At 42.3% G+C, this 19,762-nt stretch overlaps 1 protein-coding gene across 5 annotated transcripts in view; it reads left to right on the top strand.

Annotated features, from left to right (window-relative positions):
- The window catches only part of TANC2 (tetratricopeptide repeat, ankyrin repeat and coiled-coil containing 2), a 301,255-nt gene that overhangs the window by 270,834 nt on the left and 10,659 nt on the right, over positions 1-19,762 (top strand). For all 5 annotated transcript variants that reach the window (XM_063132053.1, XM_063132078.1, XM_063132070.1 and 2 more), the window contains 6 exons: positions 1,739-1,832; positions 10,136-10,269; positions 15,214-15,337; positions 16,123-16,298; positions 17,320-17,452; positions 18,984-19,075. In XM_063132053.1, coding sequence (XP_062988123.1) covers positions 1,739-1,832; positions 10,136-10,269; positions 15,214-15,337; positions 16,123-16,298; positions 17,320-17,452; positions 18,984-19,075 — 753 coding nt within the window. The remainder of the gene's footprint in view (positions 1-1,738; positions 1,833-10,135; positions 10,270-15,213; positions 15,338-16,122; positions 16,299-17,319; positions 17,453-18,983; positions 19,076-19,762) is intronic.

The following is a 19,762-nucleotide window of genomic DNA, read 5'->3' as shown; positions in this document are numbered from 1 at the left end:
TCAGGCAGAAACGCTACATGTTTAGCTCTGTACGCCAAACATGTATTGTTGTAATGTTGTTTTTAAAATATTTGTCTGCCTCTTTTCTACCATAAATTACATTCAAAGTAACTAACAACAAATCATTAAACAATGACAACACGATAGAACCCCACATTGGAAACTCCATGGGCAATACATATGACAAACAGTTCACATTCACACACAGGCACCACACACACACATTCACATATACTTGCATCATTCACACACATCATCTGTTTTACATCACGGCATCAAGGTGTCGAACCCCGTATTCCATCTCGATAGCCAAAAAGAAAAGAAAAAGGAAATCATTCTAGAAAATGGGCTCTATGGTTCCTGCCATAGAAGCCTCATTCCTAGACTGTCCTACAAACATCCTAGAAAGCCAGTAGGAACCTTAAAATACAGCCTCCTAGGATGTTCTAGCAACACCCTAGGAATGAAACTAACATGGCAGGAACCATAAAGCTTCATTCCTTGAGCAGTTGTTTCCTCCCCCATTTCTTTTATGGTGGCACACACATTGACGCTGGGCATCTGGGGGCTGCCAGACTGGGCTTGGACAGCCATAGGGTTTGCACCCTTGTATTAGGGCATTGGTGGGCAGAAGCAGGGCCGGCGCTACCATTAGGCCAACTAGGCAGCCGCCTAGGGCGCAGACCTCAGAGGGGCACAGTACTGCCCTTTAAGGGTCACAGTTTTATACAAATTAGCTGTTTTAAGAAAAATCATAAAAGGAAAATATAATAGTTCAGAAACTCTTCTTGAACAGCTGAATCGAAGTTGGCAATTTTTTCTGGAGGGTGGGGTGCAAGTAGCTCACCTTGCCTAGGGTGCAAAATAGTCTGGCACCGGCCCAGGGGTAGTTCAGGATCAGTTGATTGGCAAGGATTTCTGAATTCCAATTGTTTTTTCAACAAAAAGTTTTTTAAAAATCTAATCTACATTACTAAAACACACAGATGCGTACACCGATTAGAGACTATTGAAAACAGATTCATGTGTTCAGCAGCAGCTCAGAGACACCATATTCTTTAATTGTATTCCTTTTGCAGCAAACTGTAATATTGGTGGATCTTAGGAATCTAAGAAAACCCACAATAGATCCTACAAACTTAAAGTCTCCATTAGAGGAGGGGTAGGCAACCTGGTTCTCTTCAGATGTTTTGGAGTACAACGTTCATAATCCCTGACCATTAGCAACACTTGCTGGGGCTGATGGGATTTGTCATTCAAAATATCTGGGGAGAAGCACTAGGTTGCCTACTCCTGAATTAGAGTCATAAAATCTGGATGTTACTAAAATGTGAATCATCATCATGGGAATGTCATTCCTTCGGAGGAGAGGTTACAGTAACATACTAACTAATGGTGTAGGCCAGCATGCTGAATGTACAGTGGACCACTTTAATAGATCAGGTTCTGCCCACACTGATTTTAAAAAAAATACGGTTCTATGTACTTTCCATACTATGTGTGACTTTTTTGATCAAACCTTATACTCTTAATTTTCTGAGACTGTGTGTTTATAAAGGCTCATTTTGTACAGTTGTTTCCAATGACTGTAGGGAATGTGTTTTCCTTTAAAGGCAAATAATTATTTTAATGGTGCTGGGAAATGTATCTTCTTTGGGCACGAGTACCAAATAGAAATTTCGTTCACTCCCTTTTTGTTCAAAGCAGTTCATAAATTGACAAGTTCCTTTGTTTTTAGATTGTCTCCTACCTGCTTGATCTCCCAGAAAAAGATGAGGAAGAGGTAGAACGAGCTCAGATCAACAGTTTTGACAGTCTTTGGGGAGAGACAGGTAAATTCTGTAGACGGTTTGTGCCTTTCCTCCTATTGGTTGACTGAGAGAGATTGTTTATCCTCTGGAAAATTCTTACTAGTGCCAACATAATCTCTCTATCTTTTATTTTTCTGGATGTCACATATCTCTTGCTGCTACTTCATTTCAGAAGTAAACACTTCCAAATCTTTGTCAGTTTAACCCAAGTCACTGGAGAGACAGAGACCAAAGAGTACCTGTTTGACCTCAAGCTTACTCGTGTTTAGACTTCCTAAATCTATTCATAGCCCAAAGAATTATAGAGCTAGAGCACAAATGGATGTTTGGGCTTTTAGTCTCCGGGTGTCTAATGCTTTTGCTTGCCTAAAGGTGTTCATAGCCAAAAGCATTGAATAACCAGGAACTGAAGAGGGCATGTACCCTAATCTTATGTCTTCTGTTCTCCAGTTCTTTCAAATTGCATCATATGCCTGAGACCAAAGAGCACATGCACCCATTCAGATCCTGGGTCTCCAGTACTTAGAACTCCGGATGCATTGATGTACTCTTTGGATCCAGGGCAGCTGTGCTGCTATAAAACAGGGGCAGGCAACATGGTGCCTGGGAACATTAATACACCCCAGACACCTTTCTTGGCCCTAGAATTTCCACTTTAGGGGGAGGGGGAAATCTTACTGGCATTTAGGATCGCTTCAAAGGAAAGTGAGGGCCTCCAGCAGCTGCCATCTTCATTTCCCATAAATTCCTCTGGGCCACCCAAGGGCCACAAAGACACTGTTAGGAAATGAAGATGGTGGGCAGCTGTAGGCTGATGCTTTCCCCTGCAGTGGATTCAGCCACCAAGAAAAAGAAGGGGACATGGGACTCCTGTCATTTCTGTCTTAGAAGCTATTGGGGGAAGGGGATAAGAGAGCAGCAGTGGGCTTGGAAGAATGTATGTTGGCTAGGAAGGGCAAGCCAGCTGCGGGGTCAGGAAAGTCAGCAGGGAGGGTATAGGGAGTGCAGCAGGAAGCCAGCCAATGTCTTATTGGAAATCAGGCTTGCCATTTCTTTGGGCAAGCCAGTGTTCCTTATGCTTTCCTTTATCCATTAACACAACAGTTGTAACAAACATGTTCAAATGAATTCACACATCCATTCCCTTATCCAAACTTGAGCTTCCCACTAGCCCATGGGAAGAGCAAGAACTTTGCTGAAGAAGTACAAAGATTTGGCAGATAGCTGGAGAAAATTTTAGTGCTTTGATCTTCATACCATGCAAAGCAGCTTGTTCATCAATAAATCCAGGTGTATGGACTTATCTTCTTGCAAATATAGAAATCTATATAGCAGCATTCCCCAACCCGAAATCTTCAGATGTGTTGGACTACAAGTCTCAGCATCCCCAGCCACCATAGCTAACTGGGATTTGTAGCCCAGTACATCTGGAGGGGGGGGGGAGGTTGGGGAAGGCTGCTATATAGAGAAGAAGCATCCTGTTGCTCCTGCCACTGGTCCTCCAGCTCCCTAGTACCGCTGATATGTCGCGTTTGTGCCCAAATTGTTCCACATTTGTGGCCAAATTGTCTTGCGTAATTGTAATTCTGTTGGTCTCCAAATTGTGCTGCTGTTGGGCTCCTAAGTGAGAGGTGCTGACGAGATAATAAAGTCAGAGATTGAATGAATATTTACCTCTTACAATCAGTGCCTGAGAGAAACGTGAATAGAATCATAGAATAGCAGAGTTGGAAGGGGCCAACAAGGCCATCGAGTCCAACCCCCTGCTCAATGCAGGAATCCACCCTAAAGCATCCTTGACAGATGCTTGTCCAGCTGCCTCTTGAAGGGCTCTAGTGTGGGAGAGCCCACAACCTCACCAGGCAACTGATTCCACCGTCGCACTGCTCTAACAGTTAGGAAGTTTTTCCTGATGTCCAGCCGGAATCTGGCTTCCTTTAACTTGAGCCCGTTATTCCGTGTCCTGCACTCTGGGAGGATCGAGAAGAGATCCTGGCCCTCGTCTGTGTGACAACCTTTTAAGTATTTGAAGAGTGCTATCATGTCTCCCCTCAATCTTCTCTTCTCCAGGCTAAACATGCCCAGTTCTTTCAGTCTCTCTTCATAGGGCTTTGTTTCCAGACCTCTGATCATCTTGGTTGCCCTCTTCTGAACACGCTCCAGCTGGTCTGCGTCCTTCTTGAATTGTGGAGCCCAGAACTGGACGCAATACTCTAGATGAGGCCTAACCAGGGCCGAATAGAGAGGAACCAGTACCTCACGTGATTTGGAAGCTATACTTCTATTAATGCAGCCCAAAACAGCATTTGCCTTTCTTGCAGCCATATCGCACTGTTGGCTCATATTCAGCTTGCAGTCTACAACAATTCCAAGATCCTTCTCGTTTGTAGTATTGCTGAGCCAAGCGTCCCCCATCTTGTAACTGTGCATTTAGTTTCTATTCCCTAAATGTAGAACTTGGCATTTATCCCTATTAAATTTCATCCTGTTGTTTTCAGCCCAGCACTCCAGCCTGTCAAGATCACTTTGAAGTTTGTTTCTGTCTTCCAGGGTATTAGCTATCCCACCCAATTTTGTGTCATCTGCAAATTTGATCAGCGTTCCCTGCACCTCCTCGTCCAAATCATTAATAAAAATGTTGAAGAGCACTGGGCCCAGGACTGAGCCCTGCGGTACCCCACTTGTTGCCTCTCCCCAGTTTGAGAAGGTTCCATTGATAAGCACTCTTTGAGTCCGATTCTGTAGCCAGCTGTGGATCCACCTAATAGTTGTTCCATCTAGCCCACTTTTAGCTAGTTTGTTAATCAGAATGTCATGTGGTACTTTGTCAAAAGCTTTGCTGAAGTCAAGATATATGACATCCACAGCGTTCCCACAGTCCACAAGGGAGGTTATCCTATCAAAAAATGAGATCAAATTTGTCTGACAGTATTTGTTCCTGACAAATCCATGTTGGCTTCTAGTAATCACTGCATTGATTTCAAGGTGTTTACAGATTGACTTCTTTATAATCTGCTCCAGAATTTTCCCAGGGATGGATGTCAGACTGACTGGTCTGTAGTTCCCAGGTTCCTCCTTTTTGCCCTTTTTGAAGATAGGGACAACGTTAGCCCTCCTCCAGTCGTCCGGCACCTCACCCGTCTTCCATGATTTTGCAAAGATAATAGACAAAGGTTCTGAGAGTTCTTCCGCTAGCTCCTTCATTACTCTAGGATGCGGTTCATCGGGCCCTGGAGATTTAAACTCATTCAAGGAAATTAGGTGTTCTTTGACCATTTGTTTATCAATCTCAAACTGCAATCCTGCCCCCTCAACTTCTGCTTCACTTTTTCCTGGGGGGTCATAGACCCGCTTTTGGGAGAAGACCGAGGCAAAGTAGGAATTGAGCATTTCAGCCTTTTCTTTGTCATCTGTTATCAATTTGCCATCCTCATTAAGCAGTTGAACCACCATTTCTTTCCTCTGCCTTTTACTACTCACGTATCTGAAGAAAGCCTTTTTATTTCTTTTAGCATCCCTCGCTAACCTCAGCTCATTCACAGCTTTAGCCTTCCTGACGCCATTTCGGCACTTCTGCGCCACTTGTCTGTACTCTTCTTTTGTAGCCTGGCCTTCCTTCCACTTTGTTTTCAGGTCATCTCTAAGCTTTTTGTGGAGCCACATTGGTTTCCTCTGTTGTCTTCTATCTTGTCTTCTATGTTGTCTTCTATAATAGGCAGCCATAGATGGAAATGCAAATGCTATCATTAAGAACACCTCACAATGTGTCATAACTGATCTATGAAACAGTGCTGGGGACTCAAAAAAGCACCCTAATAATCCACTCTAGCAGGTGCCTCCTTATTCTTAGCAGATAAATTGGACTTTTTAGAAGACAATAGATATTTCAAGCTAAATCGGCTGCATAGCTTCCAACTACTAATTTAAAATTGATGCGTTTTGCACAGCTAACAGATTCACGAAAATCAGTCATACCACCGTTGTTTTCTAAGGGAACTGGATTTGGGTTCTCTTACAGAGAGTTTCTCTTCTGCGATAGGAGAGCTTGTAAGGTTGGTGTGAGAGGCAACAAAATAGTAGAGCAAGAAGCCAGGCCAGAAGATTCAAAGGGACAGATTTGAGCAGCATAAGACAAAGAACTTGGCCTATTGGAGAATGAATTGGTGGGGATGGTGGGCAGGAAAGAAAATGCATTGCAAGCAATTCATTGTGCTGGTTCTGGGAAAGGGTAATTTCAAAAAGTGCTTTGGTCTGTTTTCTAGTTGAAAGTGGCTCCTTATCTCCCAGGCACTTTCACGTTACACAAAGCACATGAAGTCATGAAAAATAATAATATTTTTGGTATTATACCAGAAAAGCTTTTGATGGACTCTGTCTTAGCCTAAAAAAATCCCAAGTTTGTATTTAGATGGAATCATGTCTTTCTGAAGATTGCTTATTATCAGGGCTACAGCCATGGATATACAATATGGGGTAGTATTCTCCAGATCAAATAATCACTTCATACACCCAGCACACGTTACTAGATCCAGCGTTTTTCAATGTAACTGGTCACCCATTAAAAATAATTTTCTCTAAAAAACCTCATTCCAAATTTTATTTCAGTGCCAGGGAGTCAAATCGTTTATTGCATCAGCTCAGTTTCAGCTGAAGTTAACGTTGTTCTAATTCAGACCAGTAAAGGTCTGGAAACTAATTCAGAATACCTGAACCAGTTCCATTCTGATACATGTAGGTAAATTTAAATGTCATTAACATGTTGCTGATGTGTTCAGGTGATACATGCATTTGCGTTATTCCCTACTCTATGGTTAAACATACTATATCAAAAAAATCTACAAATTGTACAGGCATTGGAATATGAGGGAGGGGAGCACAAGGAAAATAATATGTTGATTCTGGATTATTAGTTCATATTTTATAATATGATGGGAAACATTGCAAGTTTAAAGTTTTAAATATATTTATTCTCACATATCCCACACATCCCCATGCAGCCAAATTTCTCACAACCTAGACTCTTGGAACTAACTACATCGAAAGATGTACCCCAGGAGGTTGTTGCATTCTGCAGTGCTTGGGATCCTGCAGACCTAGCTAGTTACAGGTGCAGCCTATCAGGAAACGTACAGATACACACACACACACACACACACACACACACACACACACACACAGAGGTATACAGGCTCTTGGGTTAAAGCTTAGAACAAACAGGTATACAAATAGCTTCCACATTGACCACCTTAGTGCAGGCTGCCCACCAGACTGCTTATTGTCATAGTGTGCTCTACAGTGAATCATGGCTGGAAAACTCCAAAATGACCTCCCAGCTTTATTAAATCATTCTGTTTGGGATCAGAATGTATACCACCAAACCATGTTCTTAGTCAAACTCTTATTCTTAACCAGTAATATGGATTTGTTCTTTGGTTCTGTTCTAATTTGGGTGCAACAGAAACATTTAAGTAACGGTTTGGATTCTGCTCTAGATATGGAAAAATTAAAGGTACAGTCCAGTTTTTGGTTCAGGTTTGGTTTGGCTGCCTGCTCAGTGCACAGGTTTTGGAAAGCAAACTTCCAAATTGCAGTCGCCTCTCAGTGCCACCTTCCTTCAAGGAATCCTTTATTTTCAAATTCCTCAGTGCCAGAAAGGGTGTCATCAGACGAGCATTTTATTGCATACTCATTAGTGCCCACTCACACTTTTTCGCATGTCCTTTTGACAACAACGTCTGCTTCCCGCAAACCTCCTGCCCTTTCTGGTCTTTTTTTCCGTTACAAAATAGACCCCGGTAAAACTGACTTCTTCTTTTTAAGTGAAACTTGCCGCCATTTCCTGTTGTGGGCAGGAAAAACAGCGCAATAAAAACACCCATGGTGTTTTTATTGTCATGGTGGTCATTGCTGCTTCCTCTTTCTTTCCACTTGTAAAGGCCATAGTGACAGTAGGGAAATGTGAACCCCCCCCCCCATCTAATGACACTCAAATAAATACTACTGGGATTTTTGTAGCAGGGAACTGATGCTCTTATCAATAAAATAGGTCTCTGATGAAATTTTGCATCTGCAATGCTGCATACAGTTGTCAACATCCTGGGAACAGGCCCCAACTATCAGCATTTGAGGGAATATTGATGCTGCAATGTAACGCTGCCATGTAATGCTGCCATGTACTTAGTAGTTTTATATGCTAGGAAGCTGCATTGATTTTAAGTGCAGATGAGGGAGATTTTTGGCTTGTTGTTTAACGACAAAGTGTCTCTAATCCTAACCCAAAAGAGTAACATAATAATTTTGTTCGTCTTTAAAGTGCTATAAGATTCCTTGTTATAGTTTGCTACAACAAGCTAACATGGCATCCTTTCTGGGTTTTTGTGTTGATTAAACCAGTTAAGCCATTTTTTTGTTGAGAAACTCTCAAGTTACATGCAGCTCTGGAATGTAGCTCTAATTATGAGCAAGTCCTGGCAGTGGAAAATTATGGAGTAAAAAGAGGGGGAAAAACACCAAAACACTGGTACTGAAAAGAGAGTTAAACTCTGGTGTTTGATGAAGTAAATGAATGGTTTTAATAGTTTTCTTTCAAAAATAATCCAATGATTAAAACAATAAAAATCATGTATTGGGAGCTCAACATTTCGGACCCAGAGTGGTCCTTCCTCAAGAGCTAGAAGTCAATACATCGAGATATTAGTAAGCTGCACATATTCAATATTTTCACAATCCGTTAGAAATATATATCAACGTATCTTGAAAAAATAGTTGTGTGATGATTTAAACAACAATGTAGACCTGCCTTCATAGTTTTCATACTGAAATGGACTTCGAACATTATGCACATTGTATGGAGTTGTATACCACTTAAACATTATGCATTTATAACAAGATTGAAAGTTGTCAAGTCCTTCAGACCTAGAATTTCTCCATATGGCTTTAATAGTTCTATATAAATTCTTAATGCCTTCTTTTTTCTATCTAAAAAGTTTATGTTGCATGTCTTACACATTAGATGTCAATACTGTTCTTAAACATTGTTAAAATCTACACCGACCTGTATGTGGAGATTACGTCCATCTATTTAAGTAAAAAGCAAGATAAAAGTTCTTGAAGTCTTCTCTGTTGTGCGGTAATGTCGACACCTTCGTTGTCTGTAGCAGGACATACATGCTGCTCAGTAGGTTACAGCTGTCTTTTATCAGCCTTAATTGTGTAGGGGGAATCTTGGTGGTTTTGTAGAGGGCTAAAAAAAACCAGATTCTGTTGAGACTTATGTCGCAGAGACAGTGTGGTATATCGTTGTTGATAAAGCATGGATGTTTAAATCATCACACAATGGGTGTTATTCCTGTTTTTTAAGATATGTTGATATATATTTCTAATGGATTGTGAAAATATTGAGTATGTGCAGCTTACTAATACCTTGATGTATTGACTTCTAGCTCCTGAGGAAGGACCACTCTGGGTCCGAACCGTTGAGCTTCCAATACACGATTTTTACTATTGTTTTAATCGTTGGATTAGTTTTGAAAGAAAACTATTAGAACCATTCATTTACTTCTTCTTCTTATTATTATTTATTTATTTATTTATATAGTGCCATCAAGTTTTCATGGTGCTGTACAGAACAAAATAAAACAAAATACAAAACACCCTGCCATATGGCTTACATTCTAAAATCACAGTAACAAACAAACAGGGAGGGGAAAGGCCAACCAGCATACTTCATCGAACACCAGAGTTTTACTCTCTTTACAGTAACAGTGGAAAATTATAGCAAGTGGACAGATTCTTAAATTCATTTAGTAAAATAACCCAAGATTCTATGGATACTTGGTACTTTTGACATGTTGCTATTCTTAATGTGCCAGAAACAATTACTGTACAAGGGACTTCTTTCCAGCTTTCAAATAAATATTCGTTATGCTTATGAGATTTGAGACAATAGCAGCAGTTGCAAGAACACAATAGTAAGAGCTCCTTACCTGGGTGTAGAGATGGTGACATCAGTTTTTCTTCCTTTAATGTCACTTAACATCCATCTATTGGCATAAATGACACAGACAATGTCCTAACAAGGTCTGCACCATTCCTTATCTCTTGGGTAAGTCTAGAAAATGGCAACCTGAAGCCTTTGCTGTTCAATAGTCACAACCCTTTCCTTCCTTTCTCATGTTTCTTTTCTTTTGAAAGTAGATTGTAAGCCTTTAGGCAGGAATTGTTTCCATTTTTGCCACTGCGCACCACTTAGGTACATAGCAGAGCTGGAAGTCATGAAACAGATGGTTTCCTTGGCATGACCTTCATTCTTTTCTCACTTCCAGCCTTGACTGCTGCAGCTGGACGAGGCAAGCTGGATGTTTGTCGTTTGCTTCTTGAACAGGGAGCAGCTGTTGCTCAGCCCAACCGACGTGGGGTCGTTCCCTTATTCAGCGCCGTTAGACAAGGTCATTGGCAGGTAAGAGAAATGGGAAGGGGTCTGAAGAAGAAAGCTCTTTGCTGGTTATTCTTGTCCTAATGAAATAACAAGTACATACACAGCATGGATTCTTGTGGACACTTCTTTTATTATTTTCAACACGCAGGGGTAATTTCTTTGTGAGATACCATAAGAAAAGTTTTGACATGCATCTGCCTATGAAGATGTCCTGGGGATAGCCAGACAGTTTTCAGCATCTCAGAATTCCTACAGCATCTTTGTAAAATGTATAGGTACAAGTCTGAGTCTTTCTGAGTTTCAGTTACAGAGGCTTTTAGAGTTTTTCTGCAGCATAGGAATGTAAGATGTGAAGCAGCAATTATGGGTAGCCCTTGTGAGCAAAAGAGCCAATACTGTGGAAGAAGGAAGGATTGGTTTGACTTGCTGCCAAAGAGAGCATTTCATACCAAATAGACTTGCTTGCTCTTAAATGTCTGTGCTTCACATATAAACAGTGCCTAACTCTTATTTAAAGCATGTTTACGGCTCAGAAATGCTGATAGAAATTTCTTATGGTAGAAGGAACATGTTTTTCCTAAATGTGCCAAATATTCCAATTTAAATTTAAGCAGGTTTTTCTACTTATGTCGGAGACCCATTAGGCAAATTCCAGTTATGCAATTCACTCTTTAACCTCCATGTAGCGCTTTCTGGGCTCTCCAACCCATATCAATAGCCTTCCTCCTTCAGCAACATGATTTCAGGCAATTCCCACCTGACAGTTGAGTAAAAGAGGGCAAGGTTGGATTTAACCCATGGAGTAAGGTTGTTGTTGTTGCTGCTGGTGCTGCTGCTGCTGTTGTGATTGAGTTTAATATACATACATACATGCATTTGCATATATTCCGTGAATCAGGTAAATAATTTAAAAGAGTATGTATATCAGTGAATTTTAACGACTGTTCCAGTACAAAATTTATCAGTATAATTACCTCCTCCCAAAAAGACTACTGGACATTGCCAAAGCATGTTTTTAAAAAGCATTAGCTGCACTACAACCCCAGCAATTAGCTGAAATTGATAATCCCCTATTAAAGAGATGTAGTGGCATCCAATACAAAAGTTTTTGCTGAGTAAGATGCACCCTAGGATCCATTGATGGAATAGGCAGAATGGGACAATGCAGTTGTCTATTCCATTCCTGTTTGAAACCCTGTATATCATGTTTATTCACCAATGACAAGTATTTATTGACACAAGTTATTTTGCCTATCCAGCCTCAATAAGTGCTTCAAATACTGGTGGAGACTCCGATGCTGCAAAAGTGGCCTGGCCAAACCTAGCTACTAACAAAAGTTGCAATTGCAAGGATTGCCATTCAGCCAAAACCTGTTTGGCATGCAAGATCGAAAATGACAAAAAACCATCATCGGCACTCACCAGCTGGTCCAATGTAAAAATCACCTTATCTTTTCATGTCCACCACAAAAACATTTTCTTATCTATTTTTAGATCTGGATTGCCCCCCAAAATCAATTTAACACAAGAAAACGGATGAAAGTGTAATTGACACGACATTATACGCCACACTCCTGTAACTGTAGAAACTGTGGGAAGAGCCATATGTATTCTTGTATGTCTAGAATCTAATGTCATCCATGTAGAGAGGAACCAGACAAGAAGATTCTCAAACTGACCAAGGTAGAAGTTCCAATGCAGATGAGAAAGACCAAAATTCAATACGAATCAGCAGATAAACCCAATGATATAAGAAAATCTTAATGGTTCCCCTACCTTTGCAGAGGGGAAGAGCTGCTGTAAGTCTATACCTCAGCAGGTGTTGATCTGACCATGACAAAGGGATTGATGTAAAGTCCCCCACTTTCAGATCACCATTTCCATGTTCAGTTGTGAAAACCAGGTCTAGAGTACGCCCCGCTACATGCGTTGGGCCAGTGACTTTTTGGCACAGTCCCATGGTTGTCATGGAAACCATGAAATCCTGAACCACCCTGGATAAAGTGTCCTCGGCATGAATGTTGACGTCCCCCAGAACCACTAGTCTGGGGGATCTCAGCAGTGCACCCAAGACCTCCTCTGCCAGCTCAGCTAGGGAGACTGTTAAGCAGCAGGGTGGGCAGTATACCAACAGGATCCCTAATCTGTCCCGTTGACAGAGGTGCAACACTCCAGATCAGTAGTCACACAGACAGGGAGAGAGGGATGGAGTTCCTATAGACAGCAGCAACCTTCTTCCCGGCCTTCAAGTCTACCCTGATGCTGAACCAAGTACCCAAGTGGGCATAGCTAGGAGAGACTAACTCCTCCCTGCTCTCCTTCTCCTGCAGGTGATAGTTCTCCAATACATTTTATCAAAGGCTTTTAAAGCATCCAAAGTTATTCTAATTTTGTATAGTGGAAATAAAATTTCTAAATTTCTAAACCTTTCTATTTGAAATGATATGCCAGAATCTAGCACTGGCTGCAGCCTCCAATTCACCATCTCAGGGCCCCCGCTAAAGAGCCGAGATGCCCAGATTCCAAAAGAAAAATGAAAAGTGGAAGGCTCTAAGCCCTCTAGAACCCAAGCAGGACTGCCACAAGGGGGGAGGTGAAGAGTCAATTGCCACAGGCACCAATGCCGCGATAGTGTGCTCTTGCCACCTCTGAATTCCTACACTCTTCTCTCCGCTGGTTCTACATGCTGCCACCCCCACCTCCCTCCATCGCCATCCACTCTTGACATTCTCTCACTCACAGGAGACCCGGACACCAGTTTGTCATGGAGCATGCTCCCTCTCCCCACCCGCTCCAGCCCAAATGAACCATCAAGGGCTGGGAGGGGAAGAGGGGTGAATAAGCAGCAGTTACTGGTCCAGCTAAAGCTGAACAGTTGAGGGCCGAAGACTCCTCCGGGGTGGGGAAAGTAGCAGCAACCTCCACATCTCTGGCCTCCACTTGGGAGACCTCCGCTTCAGAGCAGAGTTGACCATGGTGGGGGAGGCAAGAGTTTCCTATCCCTGTTTCTACTTCCTTTTCTAGGCCTCCTGTGCTCTGTCTGAAGATATGTGTTGTTTGGACACAAAGTCATAGGGTTCCATGAGGTCCTAAGAGCTGTTTGCTTCCCCTCCCCTTTTGCCCTCCTTTCTCCTAGCACCAGTTGGTGGGGAGAGGAAGAGGCAGAGAGATCAGGAGCAGCTGAGATTGTTCTCTTCCTTTGCTCCCTGGGCAGCAAAGACTTTTCTTCTCTGCTTCTTTCTCACTTGCAAGTCTTATTTATTGCATTTTTATACCACCCAATAGGGTGGTTCATAAAAATTAAAACCATTCAAAGTATAAAACAACTGTATAAAAACATGATATAAAATACAATATAAAAGCACAATATAAAAGTCTTTGGAATCCCCACAGCCGTCAAGTGCTACCATCTCCCCTGCCTTCCTCACTTCCTTTCTCCTAGTAATCAGAACATGTCTCTTCTGTTCTGGGCTCGTGAGAGATTAGACTCTCCCGGTCCTGCCTATGATACACAGCGAGCAGGGATTTGGAGCATAGGTGGGTGGATGCTAAAGAATTTCCACCCCACAGTAGATTTCTTTATTCATTACATTTCTATATTGCCCAGTAGCTGAAGCTCTCTGGGAGGTTCACAACCATTTTAAAGCATAGAATACCGCATGATAAAATACAATTTAAAAGTTAAAAACTATAGTATAAAATATTAATAATAATCATAATAATAATAATGAAACAGAACCTAGCAAATTTTTAAAATATAGTAACAGATTTAAAAAAAACAGAAACTGAAAAACTAAAATGTGTGGGAAAATGAAATGAGCACAATGTAGATGCCTGGCAAGCCTTTCTGGGAAGTGCATTCCATAAACAGGGTGCCACAAAAGAAAATGCCCTCTTCTTACTAGTTGCACTTCCTTTGGCGGGGGCTCCCAGAGAAGGACTGGTAAAGATAATTTGGAAAAGTATTGGCATAACATGATCACATTGTTTCTGGACCATTTTCGAAGCTAGCCCCACATAGAACACATTGCAGTAATCCAGACAAGAGGTTATCAGAGCATGGATAACTGTAGCTAGGCTACCTCTGTCCAGATAAAGATGTGGTTGGTATAAAAACCTAAACCGATAAAAGTGTTCCTGCCATGGAGTCCACCTGTACAATTGTCTTTTAAGAGACAAAGAGGGAGAGGGAGAGAAACTGAAAGTGAATGATGGAAAGACAGAAGTACAGAGTTAGCTAGAGTAAAGGTTAAAAAAAACCCACCAATATATGAGATTCAACAAATTAAAGCTGCAGTCCTAATCCTACTTTCCTGGGAATAAATTAGCTCCATTGAACTCAGTGGGAACTCTAGTCAGCTGCAGTTTGAAGATAAGAGCTTTTTTTCTCCGTTGGAAAGTGGGTGGCGGTAGGGCTGGGGAGGGAACCTGCCCAGCTGGATGGGGAGAACCCCCTTGAGCTGGAGATTCCTTATGCTTGGTCTAGAGGGTGGATGTTCAAAACCTTCTGAAACATAAGAAGAGCCATGATGGATCAGTCCAGCTTGTCCAGCATTCTCTTCACAGTGGCCAGCCATCTGCCTTCCGATCCATTTTAAACAACCTTGTTTTAAATCAAAGCCAATAAACATGTGAGGAATGTTTGAGTATGGCTGATTTTGAAAGGATTGGCTAAGTAGGTGTAACAGTGGGCCTGTTCAGACAACACAGTAAGCCATGGTTAGGCTGCATTTTGCAGCAAATGTTTAGGGAGCGTGTTTAAACCCTCATGAACCACCATGTTCACAAGGTACGCTAAGCCATAATGTTTAGCTCAAAATGCTGAACCACCGTGGCTTCGTGTGTCATTTGAACAAGGTCATAGTGATAATTAATTACAAACTGAGACTTGTTATAAGTATGGAGCACAGGAACATGTGCCTCGTTTTTCATGGCTCTTAGGCTGCATCCTTCATGTGTTTTCAGATTGTTGATCTCTTGCTCACCCATGGTGCAGATGTTAACATGGCAGATAAACAAGGTCGGACTCCATTGATGATGGCAGCTTCGGAGGGACATTTAAGCACAGTAGAGTTCTTACTGGCACAAGGTTAGTTGTAGCATGGTAACAATTCTGCTGATGGAAATCTAACTTCTTCCAACATTAGTAAACAAAAAGTACTCCCTGCACTAAAACACAACAAGTAGAACATCAGGGAGAAAGTTCTAACCTAGTCTATTAAGTGTGTTAAAGTTCTAACCTGATGTGTTAAGTTTTCCATAAGAAAGGGAATCCTAGCTGTCTGTTGTTGTTTTTTTAATGTAAGGGATCCCTACCTGCACTCTAAAATGGTATATTCCCAACAGGGTTCTACCATTTGATTATTCTGAATGTGTAGATAAGCCTTGGGAGTCTTTTCAAAGCTCCCAGAATTGTTATAATCTCTTTTGGGGGTGGGTGGGATTAGGTGTTATTTGTTAGCTGTTACTGGCATGGGCCCACATAATTTAGTTGGCCTTGAAAGCCAGCCCAAACTTGTGCTCACAGTGGATTGCAGGTTGATTGTGATGTGAGTTGTATGTGTATGCACAGACATATGTGACCCTGCCACTGCAGAAGACACCCGATGTGGCCCTTGGGACTGAAAAGGTTGTGTTCTCCTGCTATAAGCAAAGCAGCAAGCTGAGGATCCATGGTCTTGAGAAGCCATTTCTAGCGGCAGCAAGCTAGCTGTTGGCAGTTTTCCAGATCATATAGGGTATATTGCAGGGAACCTAAGTATTTCAGTAATAAAACACACACTTTCCTGTGAATGCATTGCTTCTAGGATGAGATACAAATGGACCTAACACATGCAGATAGACCCATAAGCAGCCTTGCTCTGTTTTCTCCAGGCTCCTCCATTTCATTAATGGACAAAGAAGGACTGACTGCCCTCAGCTGGGCTTGCCTAAAGGGACACCTTTCCGTAGTGCGAGCTTTAGTGGAGAGTGGAGCTGCTACAGATCATGCTGACAAAAATGGCCGCACTCCGTTGGATCTAGCTGCTTTTTATGGTGATGCAGAGGTGGTAAGTGTTTGTGTGTGTGTGTGCAGGAGGCAGGGAATTCAAATCCATAAGAAGATCAAGATGACACCTGCGTGAAACCCAGGGCTGGCCCTGCCATTAGACAGAGTGAGGTAATTGACCCAGGCAACATATGCAGGCCCCTAGCCCTCGGTCTGGAACTTCCACTTCGTTGGAGGGCAGAGCTGCTTGTGCCACACGGCCTCTCCTGTAGCTACACTGCTATCCTCAGAGCAGGGGTGGACAGATGTTTTGCAGTTCTACTCTCAGATGCCCATGCCAGCCTGGTCAGAAATGGTGGGAGTTGAAGTCCAAAACATCTGGAGACCTACTTTTGCCCATCAGTGCAGTAGAGGACAGGGTCCCATCGCCAGTATTGAAGTAAAACTCAACTGCCGGTCCAACTCGCTTTTTGTACGTGGAATGAGTGAAGCATGGAAGCATCTTGTCCTTTGCCTCAGGCAGAAAAACATCTTGGTCCAGCCCTGGTGAAGCCTTCAAATTTGGTTTAAGTCACTGAGCTGCTTGAGTCACCTTTACATTCTTGTACCTCAGTAATGGCCAGCTTTTTTGGAAGCACATCTCAAGTGAAATCCAACATATGAGGTAGTGCCACTTCAGCCTTCTGGGCCATGGGATGGTTTTGCCTTGAGTCTGCTGAACTAAAGAACAGGCATCAGCATTGTGTTATGGTGTCAGGCAGGAGCACAGATCGGACTCCACAGGCACTGTTGCTCCTGGCAGTCATCTAGTGTGAGGCCAAAAGGGATGGAAATCCTGATCTTTGGCCTAGAGTATACTGGTTGACACGCGGACGGTCTTCCTTTTGTGCAGGGGATTGGACACAAAGGTCTTTGGACCTCTTCCACCTCAATTAGTCCAGTGAGATGAGAGAGTAAAAAAAAAAAGTTGATGAGTTCAACATCCCACTTTCAGCTCTTTGGGACTCAAAAAGCTTGCCTTAATTGCATAAACATGATGACTGTCTTTCAGGGTAATGACTCAATTCCTTGCCTATTTGTAGGTTCAGTTTCTGGTGGACCATGGCGCCATGATTGAGCACGTGGACTACAGTGGGATGCGCCCCCTCGACAGGGCTGTGGGTTGCCGCAATACTTCTGTTGTAGTCACCCTCTTGAAGAAAGGAGCCAAGATAGGTAGGCAGGAGTCAAAGGGAAGGAACCCTACCTGCTAGAATCTGCCAAGAGCCATGTCTTCCCAGTTTGTGTAAACAGAGCACACTCCCTTGAAATACGCATGCCCAGTTTTGAAAGAATGCTGTGTCTGCTCCAACAGCAGTATGCAAATATTCTCCATGTGAAAGGACTGCTATGTTGTGTTTGTAACGCAGCTCTTGACAAACTGAGGAAGCAACTCTTGGTGAGCTCTTCCTCTGAAAATGACCGCCAGTTCGACAGTTGTGTTGTGCTGATATGCCGCTGTCACCTGCTGCTTTCTCTGCTCTGTAGATGCTTCTAGACTTGAGTGTTACCTGCGCTGTGCCGCTCCCCGACAGTCTCTCACCTCACAACGGAATTTGCTGGCGCTTTGGCTGCTTTGCTGCCTGCCTCTCACTGCTGCTTTTTTCTTTTCTTTTTTTTAAAAAACATTCACCTTCATCCATTTTTTCCTCCCTCTCCTACAACTTTTTGTTTTCTCCTTTTCTTCAAAGGCTGTCAGACGCTACCGAGTCGCCCACGAGGTATACTTCACTGCTGTCAGCATCCAGCTTGGTGGTCTGACAACTCTGCTTTCTCTTCTATGGTTTTGCCTGCCTGCATTCACCCACCCCCTTTTCATTTTTCTCACCTTCAAATAATTATTTTTTTCCGTACTGTTGCAGAGAATAACTTGAATTCCAGACCTAATATATTTTTAAAATGCTGAAAATTATTCACCCAAAACTTTATGAAATGCTCCCCCTGCCCTTCTAGCTGTGTAACAATTAATTTGCCAACTACTAATAGTTAAGAGCTTTTTAGGTTGCGATCCTATACATATGTGCCTGGGAGTTAGCCCCATTAAACACAATGGGGCTTTCTTTTGAAGAGGAATGCTTTGCACTCTTTAAATACCTACATTTGTGGAATTGGACAATTGTAGAATTGGACTCTTAGACTGCATTAGAAGGGGAGTATACTTGGTCTTTCAAAGCACTTCACAGGTATAAGCCCTGTTTGAAGTGAACCTCGTTCTGAAACACTGCCATGTTTTAAAACCTGTAACATTCTTATCATGGTGACACAAAGATGTCACACAGAAATTCTCAAGTACAAATATATCCAGATTGCTCTAGTATGTCATATATTATTCTGTTTGAAGTTTACATGGATAGAGAGAGTTCTTTTGTTAAACTCTTTGATTTTTCTCCTTAATCGCTGTCTTATTTCCCACCAATGCCAATCAGTGGATATTGGTGTCCTCTTGTGGGAATGACTCCAGCAGTTGTGAGTTATATCAAATTACTTGAAAGATAAGACTGCAAAGAGAAGGTGCCTTTTGCTTTGAGACATCACATGAAAGCTCAACTCTTGTTGGGACCATGTTGCTCCTTGGCTTGGCTGCACCAAGTTGTTCTCTCCAGCAGAAATTTCCTCTCCCAGGATGTTTTTCCACCTTAGCTTTCCTCCCTTACCACCTTTTGCATTGTATAAGTTTTTTACCCATCATGCATCCTGTACACTACAGGTCCAGCAACCTGGGCGATGGCCACCTCCAAGCCAGACATCATGGTCATCCTGTTGAGCAAGCTGATGGAGGAGGGGGACATGTTTTACAAGGTGAGATGGAAAACAGAGCTTTCACCAAGTGTCAGTAACTGAGCTTCTATCTATTCTCTGTTGATACTTTCACATTAAAAAAGCAAACGTTTCTAGCTCTTTGGAGGCGTGATTGAAAGTGTGTGTACAGCTTTTGATAAAAAATAAAATAGGAAAAACCACAGGATAGCTGGGCAGGATGTCAAGTATATGGGGTTTAATTACCTTCTCCAACCCAGGAGCTTAAAGAACCATAGAATCATAGAATAGTAGAGTTGGAAGGGGCCTATAAGGCCATGGAGTCCAACCTCCTGCTCAGTGCAGGAATCCACTCTAGAGCATACCTGACAAATGGTTGTCCAGCTGCCTCTTGAATGCCTCTAGTGTGGGAGACCTAATTTGAATAATATGTATAAATATGTATAAATATACCTAATTTGCACAATTTATATACATCAGACAGTTTTGTGCAGGATTTATCATTATTAATTCAACCTGTCCTGGCACTAGCTTGAATTGCTGAAAACAGAAAAATTCCTTGATCCCAAAACCTAAGAGCAGATGCCCCTTACTCCAAACATTACAATACATGTAAGCTAAGAGTTGCCCCTGAAGAGCATTGCGCTATTCTGGAGATTTTGATTTGGTGGTTTATAAATGCATCCATTGAATGTATTATGCAAGGGGCTTCAGCCCACATTAGGCTCC

Source organism: Elgaria multicarinata, chromosome 1 (genome assembly GCF_023053635.1).
Source record: "Elgaria multicarinata webbii isolate HBS135686 ecotype San Diego chromosome 1, rElgMul1.1.pri, whole genome shotgun sequence".
Taxonomy (NCBI): domain Eukaryota; kingdom Metazoa; phylum Chordata; class Lepidosauria; order Squamata; family Anguidae; genus Elgaria; species Elgaria multicarinata.
Note: the sequence above shows the minus strand (reverse complement) of the source record. Positions and strands in the feature narration are given on the sequence as shown.